At 34.1% G+C, this 18,620-nt stretch overlaps 1 protein-coding gene across 8 annotated transcripts in view; it reads right to left on the bottom strand.

Moving 5' to 3' along the window:
* WDPCP (WD repeat containing planar cell polarity effector) overlaps positions 1–18,620 on the bottom strand; it is a 270,466-nt gene that overhangs the window by 44,894 nt on the left and 206,952 nt on the right. For all 8 annotated transcript variants that reach the window (XR_013830956.1, XR_013830957.1, XM_079940325.1 and 5 more), the window contains one exon: positions 8,614–8,677. Coding sequence is in view for 6 of the 8 variants with exons in the window: in XM_079940325.1 (XP_079796451.1) it covers positions 8,614–8,677 (64 nt within the window). In the remaining 2 variants the exon portion in view is untranslated. The remainder of the gene's footprint in view (positions 1–8,613; positions 8,678–18,620) is intronic.

Below are 18,620 nucleotides of genomic sequence, written 5' to 3'. Positions count from 1 at the left end.
TCTACAATAAGCAGTCTTACTGAAATCTTTGTGCATTTTCATAAAAAATAAAAGGGAAACAATAGCTTTCTTAGACTTAGTTATGGGTAGTTACCAAGTCACAAATTGCTAACTTTTGTAGAACTTCCAAATCTTTTGTTTATATAAGCAGTTTGGTATAATTGGAAATGACATGGAGTTTAGAGTCAAACACATCTGAGTTTGAATCACGATTTTCAGTTTTCCTTATCAGTTTTGTCAACTATAAAATAGGTATAATAATTCTGTTGGTTAGGATTATTATGAAAATTAAATAAGATAACATGCAAAGCCTCTGGCATAATGCCTGGCATTTTGCAGATGATTAAGAAAAGTTAACTTCTTTAATTTTTTGAGCTGTAATGATTTTGTTCCTGATAATCATAAAGCACTTGCATGCCCTCAAGCAAGACAGACTATAAATTTAAGCAGGCATAATCACAAATATCTCCTACTGTTATCAAAGGAGAGACTTGCATTATTAATCCTACAAGATTAAAACAATTCTTGAACTTGAAGAGCTGTAATTTTTTTTTTTACTTTCTTGAAAATGAGTTAAAATAGGAAAAAATTAGGTTCTTCTCTTTAGTTCTTTTACTTTAATTGAGTGATAAGCCCTAGTATGCAGTATTTTATAAAATTTCATTTGATCCATTTGGGGCATAAAACTGATGACATGTTATGCTTAAAAGTAGAATTTGTCACATTTAAGGCTCTTAGTGATTAATAGTTCAAACATAATAGCACACTGCAGGGAGTTATACAGAATTGGAAAGCAGCTAGTGCCAAGTTTAACACTTCACTCACCTTCCAAAAATATACTGCAGAACTTCTGATTCCAGTTATCCAGATAAGGATATAAAAGAGAATACTCTTACTGAGAATGACTAGAACAGCTGGATAAAATAATTTCTGAAATTCTGTTTGAAGACACTGGAGACCTACCAAGACAGTGAGTATCTGAAAGACCCAAGTTCCTAGACAGAAGCAAAGCCCAGAGAGGTATAAGCCTGATATTTGGTGCTACTTTTGCTTTCAAAGCATTTGCCAATTTGTAATTGGTGGCCAAGAGCCTGAGAAAATGCACAGAAAGTAGTGTTTGAAAAGTTGAGAAACTGCACAGAGCTTTAGGTAGAGTTTCAGGTACTGGGCTAAAAGTACAAAGTTATACTTCAGAGATTGCTGAGGCAGAGCTTTCAGCTGGGACTCCTGAAGGGCTACATTCTTGATAAATATAAAGTGGAAATAAACCACCTCTCAGACTGAAATTCAGCTTCAAATAAATTCAACTCCAGAATAGATTAAAATGTTGTTTAACCTTTACCCTAATTATTTGCCAGAAACAAAAATAAATTCTTTCTGGAGGAAAATAACATCATATACAGCCTCAAATTATCACTAAACTTTAAATATCTTATGTCCAAAATTCAATTTAAAAAAGGAAAGAGATAAGAGTAAATGACCCCCAAACAACAGCAACAACAAAAAGGCCTACCAAAAAGACATTAGTCAAGAGGAAAAAACTACACTAATGAAAGAGAAGAATGGAATATAGTTAATACTAAGAAGGCCAAGGATGGTTAAAGGACATAGAATAAGTCGGACATACAGAAAAGAAACAGTTGTACTATTATTTATGTTATACTTCAATTAAATATTCCAATTAAAAGACACAGCTTGTGAGAGTTGATTATAAATATCCAACTCTATATTGCTTACAAGAGATACAACTTAAATATAAGGAAACATGGATTATGATATATGAAGGATATAAGTAAACACAAACCAAAATAAAGCTGGTTTAGGTATACTTTGAGATATGAAGTAGGTTTTAAGGCAAACATTTCTAGAAAATAGAAGAATGTTTTATAATGATAAAGGTGCAATATACCAAGAAAATATAACAGTTCTAAACTGGCATGCACCTAACTACACAGCCTTAAAACAAATAAAATAACAAAAAAGGCAAACAGAACCACAATCACAGTGGAAATTTTTAATACATCAGTCTGAGTGAAGATATAGAAGAATTGAACAACATGACTAACAAACTTGATTTTATATAGAATACTGTACCCAACAACTGTAAACTGTAGAGTACATATTCTTCTCAATGAACATGGAAACTTCACTATTGACCATATAATGAGCCATAAAGAAAGTTTCAACAAATTTCAAAGGGTTGACATAATACAGTAGGTTAAGGGGTGTGTGTGTGTGTGTGTGTTGTTTGAAATTAGTTGAAATTTAAAGAAACCATGGGCAAAGAAGAATTCACAACAGAAATGTTAGAAATATTTTGAGCTGAATGATAATGAAAAATATGACATAAAGTGTCAGAACACAAAGCTATGCTTGAATGGAAATTATCCCCTTGAATGCATACATTGGAAAATAAAGCCTAAAAAAATCCATGATTTAAGCATCTATCACAAGAAGTTAGAATAAGAACAACACATTTAAACAAAGTTGGAAGACTTATGCTACTGGATATAAATACTTAAAAAGGACAATAATTAAGACTGGTCTTGGTACAGGGATACAGACCTAAACGTATATATGGGAACCTGATTTATGACAAAGGTGGCCATGTAAAGCACTAAGCAAAGGACAGTCTTGTTAATAAACAGTCATAGGTCAACTGGATATATATGTGTGTGTGTGTGTGTGTGTGTGTGTGTGTGTGTGTGTGTGTATGTGTATATATATGTGACAGAAATTAACTTTGAGCCATACCTAGGTGGATCATAGGTTTGATTGTTAACATTAAAATAATAAAACTTTTAGAAGATTAAAAAAGGAGAATATTTTCAAGACCTTGGGATAATAAAAGATTTTAAAAACAGTACACAAAGAGCACTAACTAGCCTCTAGCAATTACCCTTCTGCTCTTTATTTCTATGAAATCAGATTTTTCTTTTTAAGATTCCAGATATAACTGATACCACACAGTATTTGTCTTTCTCTATCTGGCTTATTTCACTTAGCATAATGCCCTCCAGGTTCATCCATGTTATAGAAAATGGCAAGATTTCCTTCATATTTTGGCTGAACAATATTCCATAGTCTGTGTGTGTGTGTGTGTGTGTGTGTGTATGTGTATATATATGCATGTGTGTGTATATATATATATATATATATATATATATTTCTATGTATTATATTTTCTTCATCCACTCATGTCAGTGGACATATAACTTGCTTCCAGATTTTGGCTCTTGTGAGTAATGCTGCAGTGGACATGGAAGTACATATATCTCTTTAAGATATTGATTTTGTTACCTCTGGATATGTACCCAGAAGTGGGAATACTGGATCATATGGTAGTTCTATTTTTAATTTTTTGAGGAACTTCCATATTGTTTTCCATAATGGCTGTATCAATTTACAGTCCCACCAACAGTACAAGGGTTCCCTTTTCTCCACATCCTTGCCAACATTTTTTGATCTTATGTCTTTTTTGAAAAAAGCCATCCTAACAGGTGTGAGGTGATAGCTCACTGTGGTTTTGATTTGCGTTTCCCTGACGACTGCTGTATCTGTTGGCCATTTGTATGTCTTCTTTGGAAAAATATCTCTTCAGGTCCTTTGCACATTTTTAAATTGCATTATTTGAATTTTGGTATTGAGTTGTATGAGTTCATTACGTATTTTGGATATTTACTCCAGATCAGATATATGATTTGCAAATATTTTCTCCCATTCCATAGACTGCCTTTTCTTTTTCTTGTTTGTTTCCTTTGCTGGGCAGAAGCTTTTTGGTTTGATGTAGTCCTACTTATTTATTTTAGCTTTTTTTGCCTTTGCTTTTGGTGTCTTATCCAAGAAATTACTGCCAAGACCAATGTCAAGTGGCTTTTTCTCAATGTTTTCTTCTAGGAGTTTTGTGTTTTCAGGTATTACATGTAAGTCTTTAACCCATTTTGAGTTAATTTTTGTGAGTGGTATAAGGTAATTTTTGTGAGTGGGCCCAGTTCCATTCTTTTGCATGTAGATATCCAGTTTTCCCACCACCATTTACTGAAGAGACTATCCTCTCCCCATTGTGTGTTCTTGGTGCCCCTGTCAAAGAGCAGTCGACAGTATATTCATGGGTTTACTTCTAGGCTCTCTATTCTGTTCCACTGGTCCATATGCCTGCTTTTATGTCAGTACCACCCATAAAATGGAATACACTGTAACCATTAAAGTAGTGATATAGGTCTATATTTATTTTTATGGAAAACTGTCACTATAACATTGATGAATGAAAAAAAAACTAGTTATAAATAAAAAATTTAGTAAGTGTGTATACTTATAGAGGTATTTTAAAGGATGTTCATTTCTGGATAAGAAAATTTCAAGTGATTTTTTTTTTACTTTGTTCTTTATATTTTATGGTATTGTTTTTATTATATTATTATTTACTCATAATCTAAATAGTTCATTTTCATCTAAGGGCTTACTGAATCATATTGATTTTGCTTACAAAATATCTTCTCTTTTATATTCATGTAATTCAGGCCGTTTCAGGTCTTCATTATTTCTTGCAACTGGCATGTAAAAACAACTGTTGCTCTCTCTTAATAGTAATGACACATAATATCTGTTTAGTACTTCCTAGTTTACAAAGTACTTCCAATACAGTATCTCCATTAAGATTCAAAAACAATCTCAAAATGGATTAAAGACATAAATGTGAGACCAGATACTATAAAACTCCTAGAGGAAAACAGGCAGAATACTTAAATCATGGCAATATATTTTTGGATCCATCTCCTAAAAGGAAAGGAAACAAAAGCAAAAATAAACAAGCGAGACCTAATTAAACTTAAAAGCTTTTGCACAGCAAACGAAACCATCCACAAAAGTGAAAAGACAACCTACTAAATGGGAGAAAATATTTGCAAATGATGTGACCAATAAGGGGTTAATATTCATAATATATAAAAAGCTCATACAACTCAACATCAAAAAAAACAAACAACCTAATTACAAAATGGGCAGAACTGAATAGCCAGTTTTTTCAAATGAGGACATGCAGTTGGCCAACAGGCACATGAAAAGATGCTCAACATCACTAATCATCAGGGAAATGCAAATCAAAACCACAATGAGATACCACCTCACACCCGTCAGAATGGCTATCATCAAAAAGACCACAACATATGTTGGTGAGGATGTGGAGAAAAGGGAACCATCATACACTGTTGTTGAGAACATAAATTGGTACAGCCACTGTGAAAAACAGTATGGGGTTTCCTCAAAAAACTTAAAATAGAACTACCAGCAATTCCACTCCTGGATATATATCCGAAAAAAACCCCAAAACCACTAAGTCAAAGAAGATACATGCACCTTAATGTTCAGAGCAGCATTATTTATAATTGCCAAGGTATGGAAGCAACCTAAGTTTCCATCAACAGTTGAATGGATAAAGAAGGTGTCTTATATATATACCTTGGAATACTACTCAGCCATAAATAAGAATGAAACTTTGCCATTTGCAGCAATATGGATGGACTTGGAGGACATTATGCTAAGTGAAATAAGTCAGAGAAAGACAAATTCTGTATGATATCATTTATATGTGGAATCTAAAAAATACAACAAACTAGTGAATATAATAAAAAAGAAGCAGACTTATAGAGAACAAACTAGTGGTTACCAGTGGGGAGAGGGAAATAGGGAGGGGCGATATAGGAGTGAAGGGAAACAAAGGGTTATTATAGGATTACATGAAATCATCTGTGTGAAACTTAAAAATTATAAAGCACTACAGAATTCAAAGATGCTTTTATTCAATTAAAAAACCCAACCTATGGGTAGGTACTATATTATCATCGTCATTTATATACATTTTAAAAAACTCAAAAGTTACTGATCTTGAAGACAACTTATGACCCAAATTCCATGTATCTACCATTACACCTTCCCATTACACCTTGCTGATTTGGGGTAAGGATAAACCCAAACTCCTTAACATGGTCTGGATATAATAAGGAGTAGAGTACATTTCCCAGAACTGAAAGAAAGCTGATGTAGCTGGAAAGCAGAGAGATGAGAATGGAGGGACCTTAGCTGCCATATTAAGGAGTTAGAATTTATCCCAAAGGTGACGAGAAGCTGCTAAAGGGTTTTAAATAGAGGAGTGAAATTATAAATTATGATTTTTTTGACAAGGGGTCTGCAAACTTTTTTTGTAAAACACCAGATAGAAATATTTTAGGCTTTACAAGCTATATAGTCTCTTGCAACCACTCAACTCTACCATCATAGAATAAAGCAGTCATACACATTACATAAATCAGTTTGGCTGTGTTCCAGTAACATATCACTTATGGACACTGAAATTTGAATTTCACTATCATGTATTTTTATTATCATATATTTTAAAGTGTTTTGATACTATTTTTCTTTTGATTTTTTTCAGCGATTTAAAACTGTAAAAAGCCATTTTGGGGCTAGATTTGGCTGGCAGGCCATAGGTTGCTGACCCTAATTTTAGAAGATGTTCACTTAGGCTACAGTGTAAAGCAGACAAAGAGGTCCTTTCTGGCCCATTTCCTCAGGTCCAGTACCCACATACTGACTTTTTAATATTCAAGGCCTATTGATATCATGCTATATGTCTTTTATCCTTCTATCTCTGATAGATGCTAATGCAAAAAGAATATTCTCAGGTTAACCATTATGCTTTTTTGGTGACCCCTTTGCATTCAATGTGGTCATATTTTTATTCTTTAAGGAAGAGATATCTTGGTGAGAGAAGATAATTTACATGTAGGAATAATCCTATTTTAAAAACTTTTAAATTCAAAGAGGTAATATTTCTCAGTATATAGGCTAGATGATAATTTAAATACTAATATGTGATCTATTAGAAAACATGATAAATTCTTTAGACAATTTCAATATGGAGCTTCAAATGTATATAGTAGAATCATGAGCTTAAATGGAGCTTTGTTTAAGGACTTAATGCTCTCTTAAGGCTCTTAATGCTTCCTTAAGGCAAATCTTGGGCTATAAATAAGCAAAGTTACATAGGAAGAATAAGGATGTAGCATTTTGATTGTTCACTTTTACAAATAAAAAGGAAAGTAAAACTATTTCTCTCATTCCCTTATTTTAGGTTTTTACCTTTTACTAGTAAATATCCTTATGGGTTAGGGTTAGGGTTAGCCTATCAGCAGAAAGCCTATTTGGCTTTAAACTAACATGGAGACTTTCTTTATATTGTTACTGCCTAACTGAGACTAAATGCTGAAACAGATAGGATTTGAAAAAAATTTATAAGATGGCTTTGATGATTATTTATTAATAGCCAAAGAAGCAAAAATTACAGAGCAATATAATAATACATTGAGAAAGAAAGTTTACCAGACACTAAATATTTAAATACTCATCTCTTCAGTTCTTTTCTTCGCTAGAAAAAAGACTGGGACTATAGACATAAAAAAAATGAAGAAATATGAAGAAAATCTACCTTTACTTGTGAGTAGTGTCAGAGGTGAGAAGGTGGAGATAAAGAGTGAAAGTCATTGGGGTCAGAAAATCTAAAAGGTGTTGTAGTTAAATTTCTGACACTGTGATGTCTGCATGCATAGACTTTGGTGAAAATAATAAAATGTTCCCTTCATATACTAATATGCCTGATCAATGACCTAATAAAATACAGATGACCAACAAAAGGCGCATACATGTGAAGTATGATCAATGAAAGCACAATTTAACTGAATGATGCAAAATTAGAATTTAAATAACAAATTCATTCCAAAGTCATGAACCCATATTAACATCTAAAGCATCAAAGCTTAATTTAAACTACAAAATGTCTTCATTTGTGCAGAAAATTCAGGTAAAAGAGCCTTCCAGAAGTTTTTGTTGTTTTCAAGAAGCTTTTGCTTCGTTGTTTCATTGACAACAGTGAAATCTCTGTGGAGCACAATATGCTGGAAAACCAGGAACCCCACCTTTGTTTATCTGATCTCAATGGACGCTGTGGTGAAAGATCTTATAAAATAAGAACCTGATACAGAGCACAAAGATCTGTAAGAAACTGGTTGATTTTACTGTTCCGTAGCTAATAAATGGAGGATTAAAGCATATTTGAATTTATATCCTCTTGGATCCACTTTGCACTGTGGATACTTTAAAAATACAAGTGAGAACATTCATAATATGTTACTTCTCACTAAAATCGAAGGGACAAACTGAGCACATTCAAGATCTAGGGGACATGTTTTGCCCTATGTCCTGGTTTCTGAAGCTGTACTTCTTTAGAGAATGGATTAGAAAGACATTTAAGCTTGTTAGATAACAAAGGTGTCATCCCCTCACATCAACGTACCTGAGGAGAAATGTTCAAGAATTATAAATTCTTAGAAAACTAAAAAACCCTTTGGGTCTGGCAAGGAAAATGTCAACAAGTCAAAAGAGACTAGATGGCTATTGACCAGTTTCATGAAGGCAGAGCTGCAAGCCAGGATGGAATAATACTTTCCCACCATGTGTCGAAGGCACAAATGACACTAATCCTTTTTAATGGTCACAAAAGCTGACAACTTACTCAGCCTTAGAACTGAAGGCACAAAATCATCTCTGGGAATGACTCACCATAAACAGGTCACGAGCACCAATGTCAACAGCTAACAGAAATGCCTTTTCAAATCTCTGGTACCTATAAGGTAGAAAAGAAATGTTATATGTTGTGAACAAAACTACAGAAGAGGAGAGATCAGTTTGTTTAATTTACTTACGTGTTACTGTTTTTGTTCTGATACGAAAAATATTCTCAAACAAGAGGGACTTTGCCTTCTGGGATCTTCCCTATGTGAACTCTTATAGTACTTAGGAGGAGCTGAGGCACACAGCCCTGTGGAGGTGTTCAGTGCAACTTTCAAAGATAAACATAACCAGATTAGGTGCTGCTGAATGTAGAGAAATGATAGCTTAGGAAATAATGTTTCTCATTATATTTTACTTTGTTGTGTTTTGTTATGTAGGAGAAAAGTACGGGGATATGGAGAATATAGCAGGATAAGAGCAATTAATCATATAATTATACTTTTATGTTTCTTAGGTAAAAGTTAAGAAGTCAAATGTTGCATTATTACAAAACTTTCATATTTGTGAGTTTGGAAAAAATACGTTCTCCTCTGTTGTAAATGAAAATAATAAATAGTTTCTAAGATTTTTTTTTTCTGGGAGTATAGTTGCTTTACACTGCCGTGTCAGTTTCTGCTGTATGTACAGCAAAGTGAATCAGCCATATGTATACAAATATCCCCTCTTTTTCGGATAAGTATTTTTTTAAGATACTACTTTTCTACTCTTTTATCCTATCTTTCCTTGAGGTAAAACTGAGAATTTTCTTTGTGAAAGTTTAATTTTAGGCTAAAATACATGAGAACAAACTTCAGTTTAAATTAATTACCTCTGTAGACATTTTAAAATCCTGAGAGAAAAGCATGTCACGAACGTACAATTTGCACAGGATTTTGGAATGAAAGTTCATCTTTATTTTGTCTAAATGTTGAGACTTACATATAACTGTCAGTCTTTCTGACTCAAGAAACAAGAACATAAATAACCAAGTTGTTCTCTGTTTTATGTTGTGAAATAAAATGGTATAAAATATAATGATGTGCCACAACAAGAGAAGCCACCACAATGAGAAGCCTGCACACTACAACGAAGAGTAGCCCCTGCGTGCCACAACTAGAGAAAAGCCCTCATGCAACAATGAAGACCCAATGCAGTCAAAAATAAATAATTTATTTAAAAAAAATATAGATTTCAAATAAAACGTGTCAGAAATGTAGAATATAAATTATTATTGACAGAGTACATACATTTATTAGTGAAATAGCTAATATAATTAAAATTCAAACACACAAGGCTTATGATTATTCCATATGAGCTGGTAGGTCCAGAACCTGAAACACTTCACAATTTCCATGCTGTGTTTGATACTGTTATCACATCTCCTCCCTGGCTCTACTTACTAGCATCTCCAGTATTTGCTTGAATCCCTTTCAGCTATGGAAGATCAGAAGAAAATTGTGTTTATTTTTGTTCCAGGAAGCTGAATGATTCATTATATATACAGTGGAAATGGGATGTAATGAGGAAGAAGACAGAGGATCAGCAAGTTGTACTACTCTTCCATACATTCACTGCCATCTTGCATTTGTTGCCACTCCAATGAAACTTTTCTAGCAGTAATAAATTATCCAGACTTAAAGATAAGTTCTTATCTTGTGTGCCCTTTTGGCCATATCTGACCCTATTAACTTCCCCTCCTTGAAACCCTCTCTTTCCTTGCATTTGGAGATTCATTCTTTGTTTTCTCAATTCTTAGAATTCATCTTCTTAGTCTCCTTTTTAAGTTAATTTTTCTTTGCCTACTCCATGAAGTTTTCCCCAGTAACCTTACCCACTCCTATGGCATTGATAATTATATCAATGACCCATAAATCTCTAGAATCCATTTATTTCCTGAGCTCCAAACTCTTTATTTCCAGGAAACTCAAATTTAACATGTCTAATATGTCCACTGATACATAAATTTGGCAACCATATATATGATTAATTGAAATTGGGAAATATGAAATTAAGGTGGACAGGTCAGGAGGTTGAGAGGTAATGATTAACATTATGATAAAATGAAAGAGTTGGCATTGGCGTCTGGCAGTATGTTCAACCAAAAATATCAAAGAGCGCTCCCCAACTAGATTGCTTATGAAATATATGTTAAAGTACAACACAGGACTCTAAAAAAAGGGAAATTTCCAAGGGTATCACACTCTCAGTAAAAAAAATAACCAACTAACCGAAGTCCCTTGATTGAAACTACAGTAAGGATCCCTGAGCAGAGAGCAAAAATGGGGGGAAAAAAGGCAGAACTACTCTGGGTCATCACCCTCAGTAGACTGAGCCCTGAACAAGTCTCAAGGTAAAGGGGCTAAGCCTGAGACTTTTGATTAAGACATGGGCTAAAATGATCCCAGGTTATTAGTGCCCCTAACTTTGGTAGAAAAAATAAAAAGAAAATTCATGTCTGGATTAAAGCACTTTTGATAGAAGCCATCAGGACTGCCATAAATTAAAATAAAACAAGTATGAGTTCACAATGAAAGATCACTGAATACAAAAGAAAACAAGCTACTGTGATGGAAAATTAGAAAATAAACAACAGATTTACTTCTCCAGGGATTTCAGATCACTGAATTATTAAAGTTAGAATATAAAATAATTCAGCATAAGATTTTAAAAGAAATAATTATGGAACCATGAAAATAAGCATACAACAGGATATAATAAAAAAAATTACCAGGTAGATTTTTTAAGAAATAAAATAGAACTTTTGGAAATGAAAACCTGAACTGGAGTTAAATAATTTGTCACAAAGAGAGAATTAGTGAAGTAAAAGAGGCATAAGTAAGGAATTATAGAAAATGTACAGAGAAATAAATATAAAGAGAGATTAGCAATACAGAGAACATGGAAAAGTCTAATATGTCTAATCAGGTAATTAAGTTAAAGGCTGAGAATTTTCCAAAGCTGATAAATGATATGAATCAATAAACACAAGAGGGACAATATATATCAAGCAGGATAAATTGAAAAGAATCTATAATTATGGACATCTGTAATGGAATTGCAGAACTCCAAAAATAAAAAGATATTAACTGCCAGAGAGAAGACAGATCACCTACAAAGTAACTACTGATACAGACTGACACCAGACTTCTCAATGGCAACAATGGGATGTAGAGGACATTAGGGATATACTTTCAAATTATAGAGAGAAAATAAGCATTACTCTTGTATAATATGACAGTGGAATTTTCTTTCAACAATTAGAGAAAAATAAAGACACTTTCAGATGTACAAAAACTGAAAGCATTGAACAGATCTTCAATAAAGGGACTTCTAGGGAACATAACTCAGGAAAAAGGAAAATGATCCCAGAAGGAAGGTTTTAGAAGCAAGAAGGAATGGCTTCAAAAAAAAAGATTTGGTTAATATACAGTTAAATACACACAGACATACAGCAACACACACAAATGGTCTGATATTTTTAAGATCAGAAAATACTAATTACATATATCATGTAAATCAAGTGCTAAGGTCTTTGCTTTTTGTACTGTTGAAGATAATAATTGTTTGATTTTGGTAACTATGCATAGTCAGATTTCAAATAATAACCACTAAAAGATTGTATAAATTACTCGAATAGCAGTATAGGTAGAGTGGGGTTGCGGCTGAGTGAATTGAAAAAGAAAAAAATTCAAGAAGTATTAAAAAAACCCACAAGAACAGTGGATCTATGCTGGTGCCCTGGTGAAAACAACAACTGAGAGACAACAGGGCCAATTGCCCGCATACCCACAGTTAAGGTGCGACCAAGAGCAGTGCCAACAACCGTGTAATCTGAGAGCTCGCACAACGGGTGAAAGGTGACACAACAGAGCACACCCAGGTGAGCAGCTCCAGAGGAGGAATACTCAGTGGCTTCTCTCCCAGTGGGAGTGCTCCAATCCCACCTACCTCACACCACAGATCAGAACACAGGTAAGAAACGGCTCTGGGGGACTCTACTCCAGCAACTAGGGAGCAGACCATGTCCCTGTCAAGGCAGTGACAACCACAGAGCATGTCTAATATGTCCACTGTCAATTTGGCAACCATATATATGATTAATTGAAATTGGAAAAAATGAAATTAAGGTGGACAGGTTAGGAGGTACTCTTCTTTCTAGGTGAGTAACGATTAACATTATGATAAAATGAAAGAATTGGCATTGGCATCTGGCAGTATGGACAACCAAAAATATCAAAGGGCGCTCCCAACTAGATTGCTTAGAAAATATATGTTAAAGTACAATACAGGACTCTAAAGAAAGGAAATTTCCAAGGGTACCACACTGTCAACCAAAAAATAACCAACTAACCAAAGTCCCTTGATTGAAACTAGAGTAAGAATCCCTGAGGAAAGAGCAAAAATGGGGGTGGGGGAGGCAGAACTACTCTGGACAGGAGTCAAAGAATGGGATGTAGAAGACAGTAGGGATATATCTTCAAATTATAAAGAGAGGATAAGCATTATTCTTGTATAGAATTTGAAAAAGAAAAGATACATGTATATGTATAACTGAATCACTTTGCTGTACACCTGATCATAATATTGTTAGTCAGCGATACTCCAATATAAAATACAAAGTTAAAACAAAAAGGAAAATCCTAAAGATGCTACCAGAAAACCACTAGAGCTCATCAATGAATTTAGTACAGTCGCAGGATACAAGATTAATACACAGAAATCTCTTGCATTCCTATATGCTAACAACGAAAGATCAGAAAGATAAATTAAGGAGACAATCCCATTTACCATCACATCAAAAAGAATAAGATACTTAGTAATAAACCTACCTATGGAGGCAAAAGACCTGTATTCAGAAAACTACAAGGTACTGATGAAAGAAATGAAAGATGACACAAACAGATGGAGAGATATACCATGTTCTTGGACTAGAAGAATCAATATTGTCAAAGTGACAATACTACCCAAGGCAATCTACAGATTCAATGCAATCCCTATCAAATTACCAATGGCATTTTTCACAGAACTAGAACAAAAAATCTTAAAATTTGTATGGCTACACAAAAGACCTGAATAGCCAAAGTAATCTTGGCTCCTTGACATCAGGATATCCTACAAAGCTACAGTCATCAGAACAGTATGATACTGGCACAAAAATAGAAATATAGATAAATGGAACAGGATAGAAAGCCCAGAGATAAATCCACAAGCCTACGGTCAATTAACCTATGACAAAGGAGGCAAGACTACACAAGTGAAGAAAGACAATAAATGGTGCTGGGAAAACTGGACAGCTACATGCAAAAGAATGAAATTAGAACATTCTCTATCACCATACACAAAAATAAACTCAAAATGGATCAAAGACCTAAATGTAAGGCCGGTCACTCTAACACTCTTAGAGGAAAATGTAGGCAGAACATGCTTTGACATAAATCGCAGCAACATTCAATGCTTTTGAATCCACCTCCTAGAGCAATGAAAATAAAAACAAAGCTGAACAAATGGGACCTAACTAAACTTAAAAGCTTTTGCACAGTGAAGGAAACCATCAACAAAACAAAAAGACAACCCACAGAATGGGAGAAAATATTTGCAAACAAAGCGACCAACAAGGGATTAATCTCCAAAATATACAAATAGCTCATGCAGCTCAATATAAAAAAAAACAACCCAATCAAAAACTGGGCAGAAGATCTAAATAGACATTTCTCCAAAGAAGACATACAGATGGCAAAATGCGGATGAAAAGATGCTCAATGTCACAAATTATTAGAAAATTGTAAATCAAAACTATAATGAGGTATCACCTCATACTAGTCAGAATGGCCATCATCAAAAAATCTAAAAACAGTAAATGCAGCAGAGGGTGTGGAGAAAAGGGAACCTTCCTACCCTGCTGGTGGGAATGTAAATTGGTACAACCATTATGGAGAAAAGTATGGAGGTTCCTTAAAAAACTAAAAATGGAACTACCATATGACCCAGCAATCCCACTCCTGGGCATATATCCAGAGAAAACCATAATTCGAAAAGATACATGAACCCCAATGTTCACTGCAGCACTGTTTACAATAACCAAGACATGGAAGCAACTTTTAAGCCTATTGGCAGAGGAATGGATAAAGAAGGTGTGGTACATATATACAATAGAATATTACTCAACCATAAAAAGGAACAAAATAGGACTTCCCTGGTGGTGCAGTGGTTGAGAATCTGCCTGCCAATGCAGGGGACCTGGGTTCAATCCCTGATCTGGAAAGATCCCACATGCCGCAGGGCAACTAAGCCTGTGCACCACAACTACTGAGCCTGCACTCTAGAGCCCACGAGCCACAACTACTGAGCCCACATGCTGCAACTACTGAAGCCCGTGTGCCTAGAGCCCGTGCTCTGCAACAAGAGAAGCCACCGTAATGATAAGCCTGTGCACCGCAACAAAGAGTAGCCCCCCACTCGCCGCAACTAGAGAAAGCCTGCGCGCAGCAACGAAGACCCAATGCAGCCAAATAAATAAATAAATAGAACAAAATAATGCCATTTGCAGCAACATGGATGGACCTAGAGATTATCATACTGAGTGAAGTAAGTCAGACAAAGACAAATATCATACAATATGACTTATATGTGGAATCTAAAAGAAAATAGTACAAATGAACTTATTTAGAAAACAGAAATAGATTCACAGATACAGAAAACAAACTTATGATTACCAGGGGTGAAAGGGGGGCAGGGATAAATTGGGAGATTGAGAATGACATATACATAATACTATATATAAAATAGATTACCAATAAGGACCCTACTATAGAGCACAGGGAACCCTACTCAATACTCTCTAGTGTCCTATATGGGAAAAGAATATAAAAAAGAGTGGAAATATTTATATGTATAACTGATTCACTTTAGTGTACACCTGAAACTAACACAACATTGTAAATCAACTATACTCCAATAAAATTTTTTTTCCAATAAAAATGTAAATAAAAATAAAAAACAGGAAAGGAATAAAAGGAAGCACAGGAAAATAGCACAAAGGAAGATAGAAACAGCTCAATATAAAAATAATCATATACATGGACTAAACTCACCAGTTTAAAGACAGAGTGTCAAACTGGAAAAGTAAAATCCGGTTTTATATTATTTATAAAAGCCACATCTAAATCATACAGACAAACAAGGTTAAAAGTAGAAGGATAGAAGAAAATAGAAGGCAATTATTGATAAGAATGTAAAGTAATGCAGCCACTTTGGGAAAAAGTTTGGCAGTTTCTGAAAATATTACACATAAATTTGACATACAATTACACTCAATTTCATGGCAATTCCTACGTATCTACCCAAGAGAAATGAAACATACCCCAGAGAGACTTACACTCATGTATACATAGTGACATTTTTCATAATAGCTTAAAAGTAGAAACAATCCTAAATGTCAATCAACTGATGAATGAACGAATTAAAATACGGTATATCCAAACAATGAAGCAGGTTTCAGCAGTAAAAAGGAATGAAGCACTGATACATACTACAAAATAGATGAACTAAAAAATATTACGTTAACAGTTAAAGAAGCAATATTGTATGATTCTATCTATATGAAATATCCAAAAAGGATAAATCTATAGAGACAGAAAGTAGATTTGTGGTTGGCTAGGGTTGGGAAAAGGGAGTGACTACAAATGGGCATGAGGGATCTTCTTGGGATAAAGGAAATGTTTAAAATTAGATCAAGATAATGGTTTACAAATCTGAAAATTTACTAAAAATCATTGAATTGTAGAATTAAGTGAATAAATTCTATGGTAGTCAAATTAAACCTCAATAAAATTTTCTTGTTAAAAAGCTAAGGTAGCTATATAATCAGATAAATGGTTTTTAGAAAAAAAAATTATTAGAGATAGAAAGAGTAAGAACAAAATAATAAAGGTTTCATGTCTCCAGGAAGATACAAAAATTCTAGACTGGATGCATTTAATAAAATAGGCTAAAAGTATATAGATCAAATCTCTGATAGAATTAAAATAAATAATGAGCCCACCAACAAAGGGGAAAGTTCAAAGTTATATCTGAATTTTTGCTAGGCCAAGCAGTAAAAAAATTCGTAAAGAAATAGAAGTCTTAAACAACATAATTACACAGCTGGATTTACTGGATACATAGAACTTGTCACTCATAAATTAGTGGATACACATCCTCCTCAAACACACATGGAATCCTTACAAAATTATGTTAGTAAATAAAAAAGCATGTCTCAATAAATTTTAAGGAATAATATATATAATGAATCTGTCAACAATGCAGTTTTTGATAGAAAGATAAGCAATAAATCCATATGCATTTAGAAACTAAAATGTCATTAGTCAAAGAAAAATTATAATAGAAATTTAAAAATACTTAGAAGTAATTGAAAAACTTGAGCAAATGAGACACTTGAAGGGAAATTCGTAGCCCTAAGTGTTTGTATTAAGAAAAGAAGAAAAGTTAAAAATTGATGAGCTAAATATCCCATTTAATAATTTAGACAAAAATAGAATAATCTCAAAAAGACAGTGGAATAAATGTCTGAGGTACGCAAAGGAAATAAGACTGTCACACAGATTCTATATTCGGCAAAAAGTATCTTTCAAGAATGAAGGTGACATAAAGACATTTTCAAGGGAAAAACACCTCTATGATATGTATCTCCAGTAGAACTGCAGTATAAGAAGGGCAAAAGGAAGTTCTTTAGGCCAAAATAAATGATATCAGATGGAAACTTCAGTTCTTCAATAAATAATGCAAAGTACTACAAGTGATCAATGTAAAGAAGATCATTTCCTTTATTTAACATACATATGTGTGTTTTAAGCAAAAATTATAAAATTGTTTTGTGGGGGTTATAACATATATAGGTAATATATGTGGCAACTATAGCATAAAGCAGGAGTTCCCAACCTTTTTGTCACCAGGGACCAGTTTCATGGAAGACAATTTTTCCATGGACCGGGTTGGTGGGGGGATGGTTTTGGGAGGATGCAAGCACATTACATTTATTGTGCATTTTATTTCTATTATTATTACATTGTAATATATAATGAAATAATTATATAACTTACCATAATGCAGAATCAGTAGGAGCCCTGAGCTTATTTTCCTGCAACTAGATGGTCCCATCTAGGGGTGATGGGAGACAGTGACACCTGAAGTGTGTTGTTTATGTCCAGTCTGCTCCGTAAGATGCAGCTTAATTGTCACTTGCCATTCACTGATAGGGTTTTGACATGAGTCTGCAAGCAGTTGATTTATTATGGTCTCTGTGCAGTCAAACCTCTCTGCTAATGATAATCTATATTTGCAGCCACTCCCCAGCACTAGCATCATGGCCTCAGCTCTACCTCAGATCATGAGGCATTAGATTCTCATAAGGAGCGTACAGCATAGATCCCTCACATGCGCAGTTCACAGTAGGGTTCGCACTCCTATGAGAATCTAATGCCACCACTGATCTGCGGAGCTCAGGTGGTAATGCGAGTGATGGGGAGCGGCTGTAAATACAAATGAAGCTTCGCTCGCTCACCCGCTGTTCACTTCCTGCTGTGTGGCCTGGTTCCTAACAGGCCACAGACTGGTAGTGGTCCATGGTCCAGGGACTGGGGACCCTTGGCATAAAGGATGAAGTGAGGTGGGTAAATGAACCAATTGACATGTAAGATTTCTACATTTTACATGAAATAGTACTATATGAACTCTAAGTAAACTGTGGAACATTATGGATATTTAATGTAACCCTTAGAGCAGCTAAAAAGTATAATGTAAAGAGCTATAGCTAAAAAAGCAAACATAAATGAAAACAAAATTCTGAAAAATATTCAAATAATCAAAAAGAAGGAACAGAGGAACAAATATTAGAAGAGATAAACAGAAAACAAAAAAAATGGTAGATTGACTTTCAACCATATCAATAATTACATAAATATTAACGGGCTGAACACTCCAATAAAAAGACAAAGATTGTTAGAACGGATTAAAAAAAA

The sequence above is a fragment of the Stenella coeruleoalba genome, assembly GCF_951394435.1.
Source record: "Stenella coeruleoalba genome assembly, chromosome: 13".
Lineage (NCBI taxonomy): Eukaryota > Metazoa > Chordata > Mammalia > Artiodactyla > Delphinidae > Stenella > Stenella coeruleoalba.
The sequence above is the reverse complement of the archived record's forward strand: the minus strand, read 5'-3'. Positions and strand labels throughout refer to the sequence as shown.